The sequence below is a fragment of the Bos taurus genome, chromosome 22, assembly GCF_002263795.3.
Source record: "Bos taurus isolate L1 Dominette 01449 registration number 42190680 breed Hereford chromosome 22, ARS-UCD2.0, whole genome shotgun sequence".
In the NCBI taxonomy this organism is placed as follows: domain Eukaryota; kingdom Metazoa; phylum Chordata; class Mammalia; order Artiodactyla; family Bovidae; genus Bos; species Bos taurus.
Window position 1 is genome coordinate 59,773,309 of NC_037349.1, and position 21,696 is coordinate 59,795,004.

The 21,696-nt window shown below is 59.6% G+C and overlaps 1 protein-coding gene across 2 annotated transcripts in view; it reads left to right on the forward strand.

Moving 5' to 3' along the window:
- Nucleotides 1-21,696, forward strand: part of MGLL (monoglyceride lipase) — an 89,718-nt gene that overhangs the window by 36,180 nt on the left and 31,842 nt on the right. For both annotated transcript variants that reach the window (XM_005223161.5, NM_001206681.1), the window contains 1 exon segment: nucleotides 526-632. In XM_005223161.5, coding sequence (XP_005223218.1) covers nucleotides 526-632 — 107 coding nt within the window.

Sequence of the window (21,696 nt, forward strand, 5' to 3'; positions counted from 1 at the left end):
GCAAGCTACCCCGTTTATCTCAGAGCCTCACACCTTCCTCTTTCCTTCATTCATTCGAGCCCCGTTTGCAGCGTGCCGCACACAGCTCGGAACTGTGCCAGGCGCAGAGAAGCAGAGTCCGTGTGTCCTCAGTGAGGCTGTGGGGGTGGGGAGCACGTGCGGAATGAAGCGAAGCACACGACCCTGAGCGGGGTGGTCTGCGTACAAGTGACTGTCCCCGTGTCCCCACAGCTCAGCCAGCGTGGGCCAGGAGCTGTGGCTTCAGGGCCCAGACGGCAGCCCGAGGCCTGGGGCCCCCCCGTCCACGCGGCTCTCCTCTCTGGGGTCACCTGCGCTCTAGGGCCAGCTCCCCTGGGCCTGGAGACTCGGCTGGGGTCTCCCGGCCACTCACTGCGGCCCTGACCACGGTGCCCCACTTGCCTCCGACCTGGGCGGCACCCTCAGAGGCCGTGCCAGCCAGCAGCCCGGGACCCTGCCGCGGCCTCCGTGCTTCGGCCTCCCTAACGGCCGTCTCTCGTCCCGCAGGGCCCTGGTGTTCGTGTCCCACGGAGCTGGCGAGCACTGCGGCCGCTACGACGAGCTGGCGCAGATGCTGGTGGGGCTGGGCCTGCTGGTCTTCGCCCACGACCATGGTGAGTACCGGCCCACTCCGGGCCCCACATCCGCCTCACCCCACCCTGCTCCCTCCCTGGGCACGCTGCTTTGAGACCGGAGAAGGGCTTTCTCCACGGGCTGTTTCTAAGTGAAAAACAGGTAGTTCTGTAAGCAAAAAAAAAAAAAATTGTCTGGCCCGCAGTTTCTGTTACGGCGGGGACCGAATGCAGGCTGATTGGAAGTCTCCGCTGAAAAGCCCTGGAGTTGGAATACATTTGTACGCGAGCCCAGGCCATGTCATCCTCTCTCACATCCATTAAGCGCCCTCCATGAAAAACGGGCCCTGGTTTCCCCCCGGGGGACTGCAGACGATGCTGACTCAGTGCAAGCCGGTTCACAGCCCACGGGGGCCTCGGGGCGTGTCCAGGGCGCTTCAGACCAGGGGGACAGTCAGGGTCTTGAGGGCCGAGCGGGCCTGAGAACCCCCCGACAGGGGGCTTGTTCACACACACAGAGCTGCACGCACACCTGTGCAGGCACTCGTCCGCAGGCCAAGTCTTTAATTCTTTCTCAGTGATGAAACCCACAGTAACCATCAAAGCGCAGCGTCTGGTGCCTGAGTCTGTCTGTAGCTCCTTCACTGGGTGGCGTTCTCCGTGTCTGGGATGGCCCCAGCCAAGATCTTTCTTGGCCTGAAAGTGTTAAGACGGAAGAGTTCTCGTGCGAGAACGTGGCGATTTCTGCGCTGCTGCAAGGTGGAAACCTATTACTGTCGCCCAGATGCAGAGACCTTGCCTCTGTCTCATCCGGGACGGAAATAATGAGCTGCGGCGGTGGGGGGGCGGGGGAGGGGGCGGTGCCGGGCCTGGGGGTCCTGGTGACAGGGGAGCTTCGGGCGTTCTGTGTATAAGGAACTGCAGCGTGGTCTGTTGTGGTTCAGTCATGTCTGACTCTTTGTGACCCCATGGACCACAGCACGCCAGGTTTCCCTGTCTTTCATCATCTCCTGGAGCTTGCTCAAACTCATGTCGGTGATGCCGTCCAACCATCACATCCTCTGCCGTCCCCTTCGCCTCCTGCCTTCAATCTTTATAGCATCACTGTCTTTTGCAGTGAGTCAGCTCTTCACATCAGGTGGCCAAAGTATTGGAGTTTCAGCTTCAGCATCAGTCCTTCCAGTGAATATTCAGGGCCAGTTTCCTTTAGGATGGACTGGTTGGCTCTCCTTTTGAGTTGCGGTGTTGGAGAAGACTCTTGAGAGTCCCTTGGACGGCGACCTGGTTGCCAAGAGCCCTTTTCCAGCCAGAGGGCCCTCGTCCTTTTAACTGAGAATATTGACCGAGGCCTTCTTATTGTGGGCTCCATGTTCTCTCGTGCTTTGCAGACATTCCCAGTGATCTTTGTGAGACCATCTGAGAGGTAACATTTGAGGATTAGCCTGAATTTCCCGGCGGGACTGTCATTTACTCCGGTGCTTTCCACATTGTTAGGCCTGTGCTGGGAATGACTTACTTTCTATCACGTTTGTCTCTGGTAACGTTTGTTACAAGGAGCTGAACAACACGGGGGCGTTCTGAAAGCAAAGGGCGTTTGTACCAGGCAAACACGAAACAGCTCCAACGGAATTTCAAGATAGTCTGGTTTTGTCCTGGCATCAACCACCCTCTTGTCGGCTGCCCTTGGCCACGTCCGTGGGAGCGGGTGACTGTGGCATGCCTTGTTTGTGTGTGTGACCGTGGGACGTTGAAAAACAATTGGAAGAGTTTTTTTTTTTTTTTTGAGTAAAGAGAGAAAAGAAACAACCCCTGCTTTGAAGCTGAGGCCTGACTCTCGCTGACGTCCAAATATAGCTTGACGACCGAGGCTGGCACTCACCTTGCTTGATTGAGCAGTTTCTTGCAGTGACTCACGGGCGATCTCTCTGGCAAGTACCCGATGGTGGTACTTTTACTCAAGATGTGAGCTGCGTGACCGTCCTTGTCTGGCGCTGAGAGTGGCTGAGGCTCCCTTCGCGGGAGCAGCGGGTGCAGGGGGTCCCGTGCAGGCTGGGGAAGCAGCTGCTGGTGGTTAGCGCCCGGAGCCCCCGTGTGTCTCGTGGAGAGGCGGGGCTGGGGGTCCCTGGGGGGCTGGAGCCCTCTGGTGCCTCCTTCCTCTCTCCACGCTGCTGCCCCGCTCACACCAGGCTGACCCCTATGGAGAGGGGCTTCGTTTTTTCCCGCTTAGCTGTTAAATATAAGCAGGCCTCTGTGGGGAGAGTGTCAGCGCACTGATGCAGCCAGTTGGAGGGAGAGGGCCCAGGGCCTGGCAGACGTCACCTCCCTGTCTCCAGGGTCTGCAGTCGCTTGTCACCCTCTGCCTCGGGGACCTGCCCCCCCACCTGAGGCAGACACACCTGCGCCCAGCCATGGACCTCAGACCTCAGTTTTCTCATCTGCCAAATGGGCAGGCAGCGCGGTGGTAGAATGGGAATAAGCATGTCCGGGGGCAGCAGGGGTGGCGCCTCCTCTTCACTCTGCCAGCTGCGAGGCCCCCTCCGGCCCCCTGGCAGAGCAGCAGGCGCACCTGGACAGGGGATGTCGAGGCCAGAAGCAGGGGTCCTGGGTCCTTGGGTCCCCTTTCTGGCCGCAGAGGCTCCAGGGGAGATTGGCCGAAGGATAGACAATGCTTCTCGAAGCAAACAGACCTACCAAGGGTGGTTTCAAGGCTGGTTCCTGGGACATGATCTGTAGAAACACGGCTTTCTGCAGATCCTGTGCTGACTCAATTTTAGGTTAAGTCTCGTTGCTTGGCTGAACTCCGGGGTTTCCTTGTTCAGACGGAAGCCTGGGGACATCGGGCCGGGTGGCCAGCCGCGTCTCCCCACGCCCGGTGGCCTGCGAACACAAGGTGCTCAGCTAGCGTCTCCCATAACTGTTTTATTTGACCTTAGACTTTTATAGGCGGCCTCACAGACACAGAGGACTTTGCCAGAAGTGAGAACTTTATTCCTGCCGTTCATTAAGTGCCAGCTGCATGCCAGGCTCTGGCTGGGGCCCTTCTCATGCTTTATCTCCAAGCCTCGTAACGCTTGAGTCCATCCCCCCATTTCAGAGGTGAGGGTCTGAGGCCCTCCTCGTCCACAGGGCACACGTACCAGCGTCAGACCCCTGATCTTGGTAGATTATTTCAAACGAGGGGTTGTTTTTCTCCCAGGACAAGCAGAGCCCGAGGTGGGTTCAGGACACCGCCGTTCTGTCAGGCCTGAGGCCGCATCTGCAGCTTGCTCAGCTGCTCTCAGCACGTGGCTTTCATGCCCACGGGTACCAGCTCCAGCCTGCCGTCTCGCAGGAAGGCGATGCAGAAAGCAGTGGAGAGGCGGGGCTGGGGTCCTGCCGGGAAAGCAGACCTGTCTCGGCGCTCCCGCCGAGTTCCAGCCACACTGCGTGCAGCGATGGGGGGCGTCCAGCTTGTTCGCTTCGTGTTTGCTGATCCCGACCAAACTGGGCTCTGTTAGCAGGAAGGACACAGCGTGGACCCTCCAAGCGCCCTCTCCTCCCCTGCTGGCCACACCGCGGGCTCATCATTTAAGAGAGCTTTTCTCAACCGTTTCCGCCCTGTGTATTTTCTGAGCCGTGTTTAGCTCACAGCGTCAGCTCTCTATCTCACCCTTGCCCCTCGACTTTCCGAAGCTCTGGCGTGGAGGCTGTTGTCAGGGTCATCAGTGCCCTGCGTTCTGATGCGGTGACCGTTTCAATCAGGTGGATATTCCTGATGGTGTGTTAGCCCTGGGTCAGGTGCTGTCGAGGGGGAGTGCATGGACACGGGCCCTGCCCCCTGTGCGCAGCCTCCGTGAAGAGCCCAGCCTTGTCAGGGTTCTCACTGTCCGCAGAGAAAGTCTCCCTTCTGCTGACGGCAGCGGGCTCCCAGCAGGTGGAGACGGTCGTCCCGCCCTTGGTCCCACAGCCTCCTCCTTGCTGAGCAGAGTGTGGAGGCATCACACGGGTTTATGGAATGAAAGGAGGAGTGTGTGGCCCAGAGCAGACGAGACCAGAGACGCTGTGAACGGCAGCAAATGCCCGCGTGTGAGTGTTCGTGTCCTCAGGGTGGGGAGGACCCCACAGCGGGGCCAGGACTCTGGGCTCTGGCCAAGGCTGGGGCAGAGGAGCCCCGAGGCCCATAACTCAGGTGCTTAGGTGGGCTCGGCCTCTTGCAAGTACACAGCCTCTCAGTGCCAGGGCCGGCGGGATGCTGGGTTTTGTGGGCTGAGTAGGAGCTTGAGAGGAGAGGAAGGGTGTGGAGCCAGCACCAGTCACTGAGAGCTGTGGTTCTCATTGGGGTGCCCCCAAAGCACTGGGGAGTCATTCCCAGGGCCCCTCGTTGCACAGAGACTGATCTCTTGAGTGTGGCCGGGCGTGTCGGGACCCTTGAGACGCCCCCCGGGTGAGTCTGATGAGCAGCTGTGGTTTGAGAACCGCTGTTCCAGGCAGGGGAGCTCGTGTGAGTGAAACCCAGATACACGGGGTCACAGATGCACGTCCTTGCTGGGGGAGTCCCAGCCTGGACCCTGGAGTTTAGCATCAGGAGTGGAGAGGGAGCGAGACCCCGGCCTGCAACGCTCCGGGCTCCGAGATGAGATACCGTGGACCTTGGAGCTCAGGAAGGGACCCTCAGCAGAGGGCGACCACCCGGGGAAGCGAGGTCCAGGGCTCGGCCGGTGCGGGGGTACTGGCGGGGGCGGGGGCTCCAGGGGGCAGAGGAGGTGGAAGGACGGGCTGGCAGTTTCTCTGCTGTTCCAAACGCGGTGCTGAGAAACCCGGGCTCACGTTCGTGCCGGCCCCGGCCACCAGCTATTGCCGGTGACTCACTGGAAACCCCTCGGAGCAGGAGCAGGGGGCCGGGGGGCGGGCAGCCCCCGACCCACCCGCTGCGGGCGGCGGGTGCCCTTCATCTCTGGGCCCTTCCCGTGGGCAGCACCCTGACTGTACCCAGCGCGTCCCGGATTCCACCGGCGGGGCGGGACCCGGGTTGCCCCGTCTTTAGTGATAAAGGGGAAAAGAACCATTCTTCACTGATCAGCAGTGAGTTCATTATCTGCAGATATTTAGGGAAAGTGTTCAAGGCTGTGGGTCTGTGTTTCTTTTTAAAGAACTCAGCCGGGCGGGGACGTCTCAGAAGAGGAAGTCCTGGGGGCGGCTCTGCCTGGCCCCCTGGGTGGGGCCCCTCCCGGGCAGAGGCGAGTGTTTGGGAAATTCAGGGGGAAACGGTGGGGGCGTGGCCTCCAGGCGGGGAGTTCTGAGTCCAGGTCACTCGCGGGTCAGCTCTGCACCTCTCAGCTGCAGTCATGCGTTTGTTTGCAGCGTTTGACTCATCTGTTCATTTTTCTTGCCTTACTTAGTAAATAGGAAAGTGAGGTTGATGCCTAAATAGTCGCAGGGCCCAGCCCTGGCGGACGGGTGAGCCGGCTGCCGGCCCGTGGGGTGTGGGAGGGGCCCAGCCGCCTCCACGTGGCTTCCGGGTCTTCGAGGTCCCTCCTGCTCCGTCCTCAGTCCCGTCACATGTCCCTGACCTGCCAGCTCGGAAGTCAGGTCTCTGCCACGAGTCTCTTTGGTCACTGGCCACTTTCTTGCATAAAACCAAACTCTGTGAGCCTCTGTTTGAAGCGAAAGTCACTCAGTCGTGTCCGACTCTTTGCAACCCCATGAACTATACAGTCCTTGGAATTCTCCAGGCCAGGATACTGGAGTGGGTAGCCTTTCCCTTCTCCAGGGTGTCTTCCCGACCCAGGGATTGAACCCAGGTCTCCCACATTGCAGGTGGACTCTTTACCAGCTGAGCCCCAAGGGAACCTCTGTCTCTGCTCATCAGTGAACTGGAGCTGATGGTGGTAATAACCGCAGGGAGGGTGCCCACGGCCGTGGGACGGATGGACAGAGGGCGGGTTCACGTCGCTGGCAGACGGTCCTGGGAGGCCGGTGGAAGTGCAGATGCTGGCCAGCCCCCAGGTTTTCAGATACAACTGGGCAGCTTCCGAAGGCACCGAGGTCGCCTCTGGTGTTTCTTTCATAGCGTTCAATTGTTAATGTTTATTTACTTTTGCTGAAGTCTTCGTTTTGAGGCGCCAGGTCTGCAGCGCGTGAGATCTTTCGTTGTGACGCGTGAACTTGTGGTGTGGCCTGTGGGATCTGGTTCCCGGAGCAGAGATCGACCCTGCGTTGGGAGTGTGGGGTCTTAGCCACTGGACCCCCAGGGAAGGTCCTAGGATTTACTCTAAATAAGGCACAGCGTCGACATTGTTAACACTGGACGTGTAATATCTGTGCAGGAGGCAGATTGGGCATCTCCTACAGTAGATGCATCCGAAAACCTCCCGCGTGAGGTCTGTGCTGGGCCGTGGGCTGTGGAAAGGACAGGGACCTCCCGCGGAGCCTCCGGGGTCCCCGGGGCCTGGTGCAGCTGTCCCTGGGGTAAAGGGGGGCGGTCTTCACCCTGGGGGTTCATCATGGGGAGAAGCGTCAGAGGACACGACTGGAAACCTTGGACGGGGCACGCACCCTCCGTGAGCCTCCTGTGACTCACAGCATCTACCTGGTGAGGGAATGCGCGGCGGTAGCTGCCGGTCGCACGATGGATGCTCAGTAAACATCCACGCTGCCCCCCGCCCCGGAGACCCCAGCCCTCTTCACCCCAGACATGACCTTCAGGAACAGAGCCTCCTGGTCCAGCCCCGAGACCAGGGGGCCAGTTTCCATCCTCTCTGCCTCAGGCGGCTCACCTTCCCCACTTTATTTAATCCAAACTCCGTGTCACCCTCGATGGGGTGTCCCTGTCACAGAGCAGCCTCTTTATCCCGATCTGGAGGCTTCCTTTTGTTGTTTGGTCACTCAGTCGTGTCCACCTCTTTGCGACCCCGTGGACTGTAGCATACCAGGCCTCCCTGTCCATCACCAACTCCCAGAGTTTGCTCAGACTCATGTCCATCAAGTCGGTGATGCCATCCGATCATCTCATCCTCTGTTGTCCCCTTCTCCTCCTGCCTTCAATCTTTCGCAGCATCAGGGTCTTTTCCAGTGAGTCAGCTCTTCGCATCAGGTGGCCAAAATATTGGAGTTTCAGCTTCAGCCTCAGTCCTTCCAGTGAATGTTCAGGATTGATTTCCTTTAGAGTGGACCGGTTGGATCTCCTTGCAGTCCAAGGGACTCTCAAGAGTCTCCTCCAACACCACAGTTTGAAAGCATCCATCCTGTCTTTACCCACCGCTGGTTCCATCTCTAAAGGTGTTTAGACAGTGCTCACTGGGGAAGGTGCTCTCATCTACTCATGCACAGAAGCAGGAGACGAACGCAGGTGGAGACACAAGCTGGCAGCCTTTTTGAGGGCTAGAAGCAGGTTCCGGTCTGAGTGCTGAGCAGGGCTCCGTGGGAGGGGCTGTGCGTGGAATGCTCTGGAAGCCCAGTCTTTGCTCACTCAGGGCGGGAGCCGCCTGATAACCTGCCACCTCATTACCTTTCAAAAGGAATTTCCCCCTAGGGACTGAGAACCACTCACGTGGCTCCAGATGGAAATACCGGAGACTTTCTGATAAGAGGAAGCATACCTCAGTCCTTGTCTCTGGAGGAAGCGGTTTCCGGGGTGTTCCGGTGAGTCACCTGTTGCAAGAGGAAAAAGTCGAGTTGCCTGCAGGGGATGCTGTGTTACGAAGGAAGAGGGGGTAATCCAGACAGGAAGTTCTTCTCAGCCCCCTGGATGCTCTCTGCACAGCCCAGGAACTGAGAAAACAGTTCTAGGACCTGATGATAACGTGTACATAACAGAAGTCATATTTGACCTGGCGTCTGGAAGACCGGCATTCACGTCAGTTCACGTTACAACACCCTTGGTCACCGGGTCACCTTCTGAGTAGTTTGATTTTTTAATGGCTGGGCTGGGCTCTTTGCTGTTGCTACGTGTGGGTTTTCTGTAGTTGAGTGGGGCCTACTCTCTAGCTGTGGTCCGCCAGCTTCTCATTTGGGGGCTTCTCTGGCAACCCACTCCAGTACTCTTGCCTGGAAAATCCCATGGACGGAGGAGCCTGGTAGGCTACAGTCCATGGGGTCGCAAAGAGTCGGACGCGACCGAGCGACTTCACTTCATTTCCACTGTCTGCTGTGGAGCACGGGCGTCCGCGATGGTGGCATGCAGGCTCTAGTGCCTGGCCTTGGCAGCTGCGGTTCACAGCCTTGGTTGCCCGTGGCACGTGGGATCTTCCCGGACCAGGGATCGAACCCGTGTCCCCCGCCTTGGGAGGCGGGCTCTTAACCCCTGGGCCAGCAGGGAGGCCCCCAGGCGCCTTCTGCCTGGAACAGGCTGCAGCCGGCTGGTTGCTCAGCACCTGGTCGTGTCTGCCGTGCTCCTGGCTTCGGTCACACTTACTCTGGTTATCTTTTCCCACCTGCAAATACTGAGTCTTTTCCTGGAGACGTTCGAGCCGGGTGGATCGGCACGTGTCCCCAGTCGGTGTTTGTGACCTGGCAGACGCTTCCTGCGCGCTGAGACCAGGGCCCAGCGCGGCCGGGGTGAGAGACAGGGCCTGGAGGGAGCGCCCGGGCCCAGGCCTCAGCCCCTCGACTCAGCAGCAGATGGCGTGGTCAGGGTCCCAGGCCCCCTTCCTCGGGAGCTGGGGCTGCAGAGGGTGGTGCCTGGCGCAGGGTGCCCGTGACTGCCACCTGCACCGAGAGCCCTCGGGGCCCAGGGCCGCCGGGCAGGAGTTCCTCCCCTGAAGGCTCAGGGCTGAAGCTGATGGAGGGGTCGTATCCACTGGGCTTTGGGTCCCCGACAAAGCTGGAGCTGCAGTGGATCCGTCTCCCCTTTCTGGGCGTGCAGGTGTGGGTTCAGGGTCTCACCCTGATCCTCAGGTTGGCACTGAGACCCCAGGTTCCCAGGACTGGGTCCCCCACATGTCCCCGCCCGCTAACCTTTTAGTAAATTAAAAGTAGAAATAGTTCTGGCTGCAGACGGCCCGGGGAAAGGAGCTGCTGAAAGAAATTAGCAAGCTGAGGGGGCCAGGTTGGTGTCGCTGCAGCTTGTCCCCTGGGGGTGGGCGAGGGGAGGCCGCGCCACGTGCCCACAGTGGGGGAAGGAGGCCCGGGGGACGGACATCACCTCCACCCCTGAGATGCAGCCTTTCTGAAGTGCGAGCTCAAGTGTCATGTGACCGGCCGCCTGCCGCCAGGAGCTAAAAATAACCGGCTGTGATGCTTTCAGGGCCGGGGCGGGAGGAGGAGAGGGGGGCAGCTGTCACCCCCCTCTCCCTGGGAAAGGACCCCTGCAGCAGGCAGGAGGCCTCACGGGCCTCTGGGGCGATTCTTAAGGGTGCATGTCACCAGCTTGCAATGATAAACGCCCAGCTGCACCCACATGCCCCTGCCCGGGGGCTCTGTGGTCTTTGCTGGGTTTTGCTCCGCACGTTGCTTCCACGGTTGGAAGAAGGGTCCTTGCTTCATCCCACAGCCAGCTGGGCAGGGCCTGTCTTGAGTGCTGTCTCATGAGTGGTGAGAGGGAGCAATCAGAGACCACTGGGGACCTTGGGGGAGACTCAGGCCAAGAACATCTCATGATCAAGCCCCTGGGGCCTCGTGCGATTGGGGCCTGCCTGGACATTCAAGGAGGAGGCCCGGCCTAGGAGGGCAGGCAAGTCCACACAGGAGAGCTGGCCTCCCAGAGGCCGTGCCAGAGAAGTGAGTTTGCATGATGCACGGGGGTTGGGGGCGAAGGTGGCCAGGGGGCCGCGCCCGAGCTCGGCCCTGGGTGGGCTGTGTGCTGCGCCACTCGGGGCCTCTGTTTCCTCATCTGCAAAAAATGAGACCAGCAAGGCCCTCAGCGTGGGCTGGACCGCTGCAGACCAAGTATGCCACCGGGCGTGAAAGTCGCTGTGCAGTCTGCACCCCGGCCACACCACAGAGCAGCTTTCCTGGGAGCTGCATGGACTCCTGCTCTGGTTCTGGAAGCAGAGGGTGGGCAGCAGGGGCCCTGCCACTGGAGACAGACACCCCCAGCCTCTCACCCCTCCCGATCCAAGCAAGCCGACTGACCCGGCACCCCGAACGAGTCACAGTGTCGGGGAGGAAGGGCGTTGCCTGGGGAGTTCCGGGAAGCAGGCAGGCTGGTCATCGCCTGGCTGGGGATGCCCCCACCAACTGCAGGCCCCCTCTCAGTGTGGTCAGCCTCAGACGTGCCCCCCAACTCTAAGCACTCAGGCCAACAGTGGCCAATAACCCAGGCTTCCTGACTCCTGCCCAGAACGTTGCTCCTAGCAAGGTCTCCGAATGTCTACTGAATTCCGAGGCATCTGATGGAAAAACCACGGTTTCTGTGGGTTTGCCCAAGTTCAGACTGGTGAATCATGTACGTGTGTACAAAATTGGAATGGAAAGTCGGCTCAGGCTTTCCTGCCGGGGGAGAATCCCTCATCTCCGTGCTAGTAATGATTCCCACGGATCGCTCCTCCTTGACTCCTTGCAGCAGGGTGGTGGCAACAGCTAGCGTGTCTGCGAGCCGGCTCAGAGACGGAGAGTAACCTGCCGAAGGCTGCACAGCCTCGTGGGAGGGACAGAGCTGGGTCAAGCCCCTGGGTTCTTGCCCTTGACAAGGTCTTGACTTCCGGAGAACTGCTTTGGGGTGGGGGCCGGGGTGTCCGCCTCCCACCGCCCCTCCCAGGAATCCACTTGGAGAGGCTTGACTCCTACAGTGGCACCAGGCTCTGCCTAGGGACCGACAGTGTCGGAGTCAGTCCTGGGAGTAGAAACACGATCCTCCCACCCCTGAGTCCTCAGACGGCATCGCTACATTTCTATCCCTGAGCGCCACGGGGCAGGGGGCCGGGGTGGGGTGTCAGTGGTGGCGTGAGCCCAGCTGGGGCGACCTCTGTGCGACGCCCTTGGACGGAGGCAGAGGGGCCCGGCTCAGGGCCTGGCCCGTGTTTCTGGCAGTGTGGCTGGGACGAGTCAGTTCACCTGGCGGAACCTCAGTCTTCCCATCTGACAATGGGCCTGTCTGAACGATGGCCCAAGACATCCCCTAGAAGCCGTCCATCATCGCGCCAGCGCAGACTCTGTGCAGTAAGTGGGTGGCTCCTCCCCTCCCCTCCACTCCCCTCTGCTCTGCTCTGCGTGGAGGCTGTGACGGCCCCCGCCCCACCGTGCTTCCCTCCTTCAGCCCAGAAAGCCAGCTGGGCAGGGCCGGTGCAGGGACCGTCAGTGTGGGGGCGAGGGGGCCGGCTCTCCCTCCCTCCCTGAGTTCCCGGAGTCCTGGAGAGGGGCCGGATCATTCTGCCACCATAATAGTAATTATTTCTTTTCCTGGCTATTGTGCAGATGTCACCAGATTGGAAAAATCGCTTGGAGGGTTTATTCGGTGGAAACTGTGTCTTTTACCAAAAAAAAAAAAAACAAGAGGAGAGGAATCATGTGTGCCGCTTCATCTCGAGGTCAAGGGAATCCAGGGTCCCTGAGAGAGGCGCTGAGGGCCAGGCTGCTCAGGGGCCGGCCAGGCCCCCTCCTCCTGCACGGGCTCGAAGCGTTGGGTGAAGCGTTTGGCACCGTTCCTGTGAACTGAAGTCTGCCGGCAGGAGCGGCCTGTGCTGAGACTTCTAAGTGGCCCAGGTGGACACAGACGTCCCTCTCGAGCTCGAGACTTGAAGGGGGTCGGCTGACCCTCACTGGACATGCGGTGTGCGGGGTGCGACGCTGAGGCTCTGTCTTACGTCTGTGTGGGGACAGGTTGGACACGCGGTGTGCGGGGCGCGACGCCGAGGCTCTGTCTCACGTCTGTGTGGGGACGGGTTTGGACGCTGTCCAGACGTGGGCTAGTCTCAGTGGCAGGATGGGAGCATCGCGACCCCTGACCCCAGGCATTTCCCCTGCAGCTGGTGCGTCTGCCCCCTTCCAAGAGTGACATTTCCCCTTTAGCAGTGACTTGTCATCGTTATGGTAAAACCGCTGGCTTCCCCATCAAATGCATCCGACTTTAAGGCCCCCTTTAAAGAGTGAGCGAGAAGAGAAACTCGTAAGTGCTGTCTCCTCTCTCCTTGCTCCAGCAACAGAACTGCAGAGAGAGGTGGGGGGCTCCGTCCAGCGCCAGGGCTGGGGCTCGGGAGGGCTGGGAGTGAGGGTCAGTGTGTGCAGAGGACCTCGGCCATTGCCTGCTCACGCCTGAGCCTCCCTCCCTCTTCAGTTCATCAATTTGTTCGATGGTTCATCCCAGCACTGACACTCCGGGTTTACACCCGCTCTGCCCTTCAGACCCTACGTGGAAATGAGTGACTTCAGAGCGTGTAACTGGGAGGGAGAGAAAATTGGCTGGGGTGGGCGGTGGGGCCGGGGAGGCTGGCCTCACCGAGGTAGTGGCAGCTAAGCAGAGACCAGGAGGGGAAGGTGCGACCACCAGGGCAGGGGGACCTGCAGGGCGGCAGGAGCCTGGGCGACACGAGATGGGGCTGCGGGAGGTGACACAGGGAACAGGGGCCACCTCGGGCCCAGGGGGCCCCGGGCCTCTTGTCTGCTGTTCAGTCGCTCAGTCGTGTCCAACTCTACAGCCCCACAGACTGCAGCTCTCGAGGCTCCTCTGTCCTCCACTGTCTCCCGGAGCTTGCTCAAACTCACGTCCATCGAGTCGGTGATGCCATCCAACCAGCTTGTCCTCTGTCATCCCCTTCTCCTCCTGCCCTCTATCTTGCTCAGCATCAGGGGCTTTTCCAAGGAGTCAGCTCTTCGTATCAACTGACCAAAGTATTGGAGCTTCAGCATCAGTACTGAAGGAGCAGGATGTGGCTAGACCACCGGCGACAGAGGGTGAGATGGTTGGATGGCATCACTGACTCAAGGGACATGATTCTGAGCAAACTCTGGGAGACAGTGAAGGACAGGGAAGCCTGGCGGGCTGCAGTCCATGGGGTGGCAAAGAGTCGACATGACTCAGCGACAGAACAACAGTCTGCCCTGGAATGATGGCTCTATTGTGTCATCAGGAAACCCGCTTGCTTCTGTCCTGCCAGAGAGACGTGCATCCAGCTCAGGTGTCCCTCTTGGTCCACAGTGGCAGCTGGAGTTCCAGCCATCACATCACGTTTATATTTCGGACATTAGAAATGCTGCCTGCCTTCCCTCTCTATAGCTTCATCTATTGATTTCCTCTTACATCTTAATGCCTAGAACTTAGTCAGGGGCCTCCCTGGTGGCTCAGCTGGTAAAGAATCCACTTTCTAGCGGGAGACCTGGGTTCAGCCCCTGGGTTGGGAAGATCCCCTGGAGAAGGGCAAGGCTGCCTGGCCTGGAGAATCACATGGACTGTATAGTCCTTGGGGCCACAAAGAGCTGGACGTGACTGAGCCACTTTCCCTTCACAGAACTTAGTCATGTTGCCACACCCATTGCAAAGCTGCGAGAGAGGCTGTGGATAAGAGTGCTTCAGCTGGTTTCACAGCTGATCTGAATAAAATCGGGGTTGAAAAACGTGAAAGTGTGAGCCACTCAGTCGTGTCCAACTCTTTGTGACCCCGTGGACTGTGGCCCACCAGGCTCTGTCCATGGAGATTCTCCAGGCCAGAATACTGCAGTGGGTGGCCTTTCCCTTCTCCAGGAGTTAGGTCATTACCCAGAAGGGAGAGAGTGGATGCTGGGCAGGCAAATAGCAGTCTGTGCCAGCCCCTCTGTTTCCGGGAAGGGACCGGTTTTCCATTAACAGTAGCGAGAGCCGTGAGTCCCTGTGTAAAGAAGTCATCGGGTAAATATTAACTGGCTCGTGGGCAGGGTACGATCCTGTATGAGTGAGGGCAGTACCAGCGATGCAGCTGGGTGACCCTGCCTCCTGCAGAGAGGTCTGGGGTCACAGGAGGCTTGTGGGGGGCCTTGCTCTGGAAATAGTGATACTTGCCCCACAAGTCTGCCAACGCCCAGCTGCACTGAGCCAGCGTGCGCTGGCGGCCGCCCTCCTGACCAGGCGCCCTGTCCCGTGTTCCCGCCCCGTGCGCTCCGTGCCGCCTTCTCGCGTTGGCACCTGCCCTTCACGCGTCCTCTGACCCACGCCTGGGCGTGGTGTGAGCGTGTGGGCAGGGGCTGAGGCGCGGGGCGGGCAGGGGGCTGAGGCGCGGGGCGGGCAGGGGGCTGAGACGGGGCGGGGCCAGGACGGCGCCCTGCGCTGCGCGGGGCTGCACTCGCGTACGTCCACCCCCAGCTTTGCTCAACGGCCATCCCCCTGTCGCAGAGAACAGAGCACGGCTCACATGAGCCCGCTGCTGACTCTGGGTTTTCCCCCACTCCCGGGTCACAATGGCTCGTGGGAAGTGAAACTGTCTGAATTAGGGTTTTACCTTCTGCTTTTCTCGCTGAGGTTAAGCAGTGTTGGGGCAGCCCCCAGGCACGGCTGGGGCTGTGTCGGCAGGGAGAGCGGCTGGGGTCTGACCAGGGTCTGATGGCCCTCGTGTGGTGCAGCCCACCGCCCCACTCCGGAGGCTGGGGGTGCCAGGGGACGCTTGTGAACACCCAGCAGCCTGTCAGACATCGTTCCTCCTGCACAGGCGCTCCCACAGGCTCCGGCAAGTTTGGGGACAGAAAGCGAGAGTCGTTGGGGATGTTCTGGTTTAAAGGGCATGCAGTATGTGAACACAAGTGCAGGGCCGCACGCGTGAAAGTCTCTGGACAAGCCTGCCCAGAAAACCCCTTCCTTTTCCACAGTCCCTCCCTTTGGTCTCCTCCAAGGCCGAGGAGTACTTGGGGAATGAGGGCGAGACCCCCCTTCCTAGGACGCCCCTTCCCCTCCCTGGATGCCCCTCCTCCTCCCAGGACCCTCTCCCCCTCCCAGGACCCCGTCCCAGGCACCACTCAGGAACCTCCCTCCCCAGGCCTGCAGGGTGAACCCACTGGGGCGAACCCCCTTAGGTGGCAGAGTGCAGCCAGCCAGCTGTGACCAGATGCTGCGGTCTCCTCTTCCGGGCCAGGTTGCGGGGGGTGGCCTGGGGTTTGGGGGTGACGGGGGGAAGCCCGGGTGATGTGTGTGGAGAGCGGAGACCCCAGGGTGGACGCACCGTGTTTCTAGGCAGCCTTCTCTCCCCCCAGCACGAGATTTAAGAAGGCTCGCCTAATGGTTGAGGGCGCTGGAGCAGAAGTTGATTCCCTAAATGGACAGCTTGTCTGCCTTGGTCTGGGCGCCTCCCCTTTTGAGGGGATCCCAGGAGCTGTGCCCGGGCCCCGGGGTCGGAGGTCACTGCTGGGGCTGGGTTCTTGGGGGGAAGTGCAGGATGAGGAAGCGCAGAGAAGTGGGGTGAAGCCGGGGCGTGGGGGAGGGGCAAGTGCGCCTCTCCTTCTACCCCAGCGGCCGGAATGGCCACAAGCAGAGCTCTAGCATGTGGGGCACGGGGCCTGTGGACCCAGGAGGCCGGAGCCAAGTGCACGGCTGGGCAGAGCCCCAGAGGCTGCGAGGTGGTTGTGATGGGAATGCCACCTCTGGGAGGACAGGGCCTGGCCGTGCTGGTCGGTCCAGACTGGTCCAGGCCGGCCCACCCCAGCCTCCACGCCAGAGGTCGCCCCATCCTTGAGGACAGGGTGTCGGGGGCCCTGCTGGACGTGGCGAGACGTGCACATCTGGGGGATGGGCTCCTTGCCGCCCTGACGCCCGTGGCCCCGTGTCGTCAGTGGCTCCAGAGCCACCTCGTTTGCAGAAGGAACATTCCTGCCCCGGACTACACGCTGCCCCTGTTGCTGTTGGCACCTCCAGTAAGGAGGGCAGTGGTCAGAGAGCTGGCAGTGTTTGCCTGGGCTCCTGAGTGGCAGAGTGAGACCCCAGGCCTCGCGGCGTCTGACGCCTGTTCACTGAGCTGCAGGCGCTGAGCCTGGCCGCCAACCTGGTTGGGTTGGTGCAGCCCGAGAATCCAGGGAATGTGGCTGGAAACAGGGATCTATTCCAGCTGGGAGAGCCCTGGGTCCCGGGCCTCCGTGCGGACTCAGGCTTGACCCCCAGGATGTCCCCCGGGGCAGGCAGAGGGTGTGGAAGCGAGTCCACCTTCCCGGGGCTGGGCTTGCCGCTCAGGAGGGGCTCCCTGCCGCTGCACGCCCTGCTTCTGTTTCGGTTGTCTTTTTTGTCTTTTCTCATCTGTCTGGGTTCCTTTTGCACTTACTTCTGTGAATAGCGAGTCTTCCATTTTTGTACTGATTCTTTTCCTGCTGGTGAGAATCTGATGTTTATTTTATTATGCAAGAGTAGGGAACCTCTTTTTTTTTTTTTTTTAATACAAGGCCTTTGACCCAGAAAAATCAATCAGGGGTACAAGAACAAGTAGATGGAAGGAGATTTTTTCCTTTTGGATAAACATAGCAGCTTCAGCATGCTTGCTTTTTAGATTAAGACAAGAAAGGTAAAAGTGTTTGACAGTCCTGTGTCCTGCAGGCTGTGGCTGTCGGGGGAGGGAGAAGGAAGCCCCAAACAGGTGTGCAAGCCTGCTCTAGTGAAGAGGCGGGAACAGCCCTGGCGCCCTCCTGGAGGCTTCCAGACGTGGGCACATGCAGGTCCCCTGAAAGGAAGGAGAGAGATCTGTAATTCTAGCTTTGGACAGGCCTCCGAGGCATATTGTTAAGGGAAACAAACGGAGTCCTGTTTATGGACAGAAAGAGCCCACCACAGACTTATCTGCACGTAGAGATCTGCGTGCGACTGTGGAGAAAGGTCCGGCAAGTCCCCCCGCCCCAGGAACAGGATGAGCAGGGCTGCGGCTTTGTTCCATCGTCTGCTGCAGTTCAGGCACTCAGTCGTGTCTGACTCTGCGCCCCCGTGGCCTGCAGCATGCCAGGCCTCTCTGTCCTTCACCGCCTCCCGGAATTTGCTCAAACTCACGTCCATCGAGTCGGTGATGCCGTCCAACCATCTCGTCCTCTGTGGTCCCCTTCTCCTCCCGCCTTCAGTCTCTCCCAGCATCAGAGGCTTTTCCAGTGAGTCGGCACCGTCCCTCACGTGCTTCGTAATTCACAGTAAATAACGTGAGGGCTTGTTGACCTGTGTCATCTGTGGCTGCACCAGGGTGGGACCTGCTGTGGCCCTGGGGTGGGCCGGGACACCCAGACGGCCACCTCAGGAGAACGAGCCTCCAGCCAGGGCCCCGCCGTGTCTGAGGGCAAGTGTAGACTGGGCCCAGGTTCCCCACCCGGCCAGTGTGACGGCGGCCAGTCAGCGCTCGGCTGTCGTGGTGACTCAATGCCTGCTGTTCGTCTAGCTGGTGGCCCCTGAGTCTGGGCAGCAGGCGTCAGGCTGGGGAGCCGTCCACTGGCCTCTGGCCAGCAGGGTTTCTGGAAGCTGCGAGACCTCTGGAGCCTGGGCGCAGACCCGGCCAGGTGTCACCTGGGCTGCGTTTGGTCAAAGTAAGTCGTGAGCCGGGATCCGGTCCCGAGTAGGATCGGGTCCCTCCAGGAGGAGCGAGGGCCGCTTCTGGGGGGTGGGGGTGGGGGTGCAGCCGTTTCCCCGCCAGCCCAGAAGGGACCAGGGCAAGCCCACAGGTGTGTTTCCGAGAGGCAAAGACGGCAGCATGAAATGAAAAGCGCCTCCTGGGGCGGCTTCTGATAATTGCTTTTTCTGTCTCGGTGGCGCTTAGGGGATTGTGCTGATGGCCCTGAGCGGGCCTCGGCCGCCTTGTGGCTCCACTAAGGACCCTTCAGCCCGACTGTCAGTCCCTCCTCACCCCCCACTGGCTCCTCGTCTCCAAGCCCGCGACACCTCGCCCCCCGCTTTCACGCCCGAACGCGCCAGCTCCAATTACAGGCGCTTCTCGGGAGCAGATATGATTGCAGGCTGATTGCAGAGCTGCTGGCTTTATTTCCAGGCTTCATGTGTCTGCACTGATGGGTGAGTGTGAGGTTTCAGAAATGATAAAACAGCCTTAACTCCCCCCTGCCCGGTGTGGCAAAAATGCCAGTTCACTGTAGGCATTTGGAAACATACAGGAGCACCGAAGAAGAGAAATCGCCTTAATGTGATTTCACCCCCAGAGCGTGCCCCATTCTGTGGCGCGTTCTCTCAGCTGTGTGCGTGTGTGTCTCTGTGTGTGGTGGTACGTCTGTGTGGTGCTGTGCGGTGTGTGTGTGGTGTTACGTGTATGTGTGGTATTTGAGTATGTGTGGCGTGTGTGGTATTACGTGTGTGTGTTTGTGTGTGTGTATATGGTGTTGTGTGTGTGATTATATGTGTATGTGTGTGATTGTATGTGTATGTATGGTTGTGTATGTATGTGTGTGGCATTATGTGTGTCTGTGTGTATATGGTTGTGTGTGTATGTATGTGTTATGTGTGTATATATGATTGTGTGTACACGCGTGTGGTTTTATGTGTGTGTGTCTATGTGTGTGTGGTATTACGTGTGTATCCATGTGTTGTATGTGTATGGTATTGTGTGTGTGTACATATGTGTGTTGTGGTATTGTGTGTGTGTGTATATATGAGTGTGTGTCTGTGTGTACACGTGTGTGGTATTCTGTGTGTGTCTGTGTATATATGAGTATGTGTGTGTACATGTGTGTCGTGTGTACGTGTGTGTGGTAGTGTGTGTGTGTGTATGATTGTATCTGTGTGTACATGTGTGTGGTGTGTGCGTGTGTCTGTGTGTATATGAGTGTGTATGTGTGGTATTCTGTGTGTGTCTGTGTGTATGTGAGTGTGTCTGTCTCTGTGTGTGTGTGTGTAAGTGTGTGTCTGTGTGTGAGTGTGTGTGTGGTATTGTGTGCATGTGAGTGTGTGTCTGTGTCTGTCTCTGTGTGTGTCTGTGTATGTGAGTGTGTGTGTGGTATTCTGTGCGTGAGTCTGTGTGTATATGAGTGTGTGTCTGTCTGTGTGAGTGTGTCTGTCTGTGTGAGTGTGTGTGTGTGTCTGTGTGTATGTGAGTGTGTGTCTGTGTGTATGTGAGTGTGTGTCTGTGTGTATGTGAGTGTGTGTCTGTGTGTGTGAGGGTGTGTGTGGTATTGTGCGCATGTGTCTGTGTGTATGTGAGTGTGTGTCTGTGTCTGTCTCTGTGTGTGTCTGTGTATATGTGAGGGTGTGTGTGGTATTGTGTGCATGTGTCTGTGTGTATGTGAGTGTGTGTCTGTGTGTATGTAAGTGTGTGTCTGTGTGTGTGAGTGTGTGTGTGGTATTCTGTGCGTGTGTCTGTGTGTATGTGAGGGTGTGTGTGTCTCTGTATATATGACTGTGTGTCTGTCTCTGTGTGTGTGTGGAGATCGCTGAGCCCAGAGTGGGTCGCTGTCCCCGCCGCGCCCCTGGGTCCTGGGCTGGCCCCGCCTCCGGGCCGTGCTCTGGGCCCTTGGTCTTTGCTCCCCTCTGCTTTTCCCCCAAGTTGCTTCTGCAGGTGTGAAGTGAGAGCACGGTGAGGGGAAGCTGATGGGCGCAGACTGGGGGCCATGTCCTGGGCTGCACCAGGGAAGGGGCCGGGCCCAGAGAGGGCGTGCGTCCTGCTCTGGGCCGCCCAGCAGGCCGGGGCCTGGACTCCTAGACGGGGCCCAGCCCAGCTGGCTGCCCCCCTTGTCTCGGAGGCCTTCTCCACAGCAAAGCCCCGAGGGCCCCTCTCGCTCGGGCTGCACTTGAGACCTCCTCTCAGTCCCTGTGGGCCTGCCGGTTGACCTGGGGGAGCCCCTTGTCAGCGACCCCAATCTCTGGCCCCCCATGGTCCCCACTTCCCTGAGGTGCATCTGGAACTCGAGGCTCCAGCCACCCCCCCCAAGCCCATCTCTGGGGTGCGGCCTTGTGGGTGAGGCCATCTCAGCATCATCGTGTGCCGACGCGGGTCCCGGGCCCCGGAGGCACAGGGAGAAATCCGGGGGCCTCTTGGGGGGCACACAGGACGAAGGAGGGCTTAGCGCCATGGTGGGGCAGGGAGAGATCCCGATGGAGCCTGTGTGGAGCCCGGAGCCGGGGGAGGACGGAGCGTGGGGGCCTGGGGACACAGCCTTGGTGTGGCCTCCCGCGGCCCCAGGCCATCGGAGGGAGGCGCCCAGGGGCCCCAGGAGGAGCAGCGGGACCTGCTCGCACCTCGAGGTCACTCGCTTCTGGGGCAGGGCCCCTCAGGTTTGCAGACCCCTCCCAGGAGAAACAAAGAGGCAGGGCAGGGGCAGGCGCGTGTTCCCTGCAGGCCCGCAGGCCCGGCGGGTGGTGTGCAGACCCCTGCGCTGGAAGAGGCCCAGGGCTGGAGCGCGCGCCGTCAGGGAGCCTGAGGGCTGCTCAGAGAGGAGTGCAGGGCTGGGGTCCGACTCCCGGGAAGGGCGGGGCGTGGGTGGTCCCAGCAGCTGCACAGATGAAGGGTACCGTCGGGGAAAGGGTGGACCCCTGCTGGGACCCAGGCGTCCCTGGACGGCTCTTCTGTTCCTGGAGTCGCCACCGTGAGGTCGAAACACGAGGCACAGAAGAGGAGCAACCTTTGCGGCCGGCAGGACGACTGCCGCTGGGACCTGCTTCCTCGTTTACTCATCCAGCAGTGCCCGCTGGAGTCGGGGCCATTTTCACCGAGGGGAGAATCAGGACCACGGCCGTGAGGCAGGTCCACATCCAAGCTCACGGCCAGACGCAGCCGGATTCAAACCCAGACCTGGCGCCAACCTTTATGTTCTTCCTCCAGAAACTCTGCCAGTCAAGGGTTCACAGAGCCGAGGAGAACACGCGTTAGAACAAGAGCCTGTTTCATCCACCGTCTAACAAGAGTGAAGACGATCCTAAAGACACGGAGTTTAAAAATGGAGTATCTGTGGAAACCAGGTCAGGTCGGGACTCTGCCTGATCTGACCTATGGTCGCCCGTCCCTTGGACCCTCTATGAAATTTTGTGTTTTTAACATTAAACCTTTTCCATAAACCTTTTCCTGAAGTTTCACTCCCTGGGACTGCTGGCCTGGCGGAGCTTGCCTCCAGCGCTGTTGGGAATTGCCTCGCATCCTGTTTCTCTGTGGAGGATGTTTATCTCTTGATCTCATCGCGTCCTGGAATTTCTGTCCCAGCCTCTCCCGCCCAGCAGCTGCTGCCTGTTTGTGAACCTCAGGCTCTCCCTCTGTGTGTGAGGTTCAGCCTCCATCAAGATCTGGGGGAAAGGTCTGGCCTTTCTGGGTGACTCTGGCTCACCCGGCATCACCCA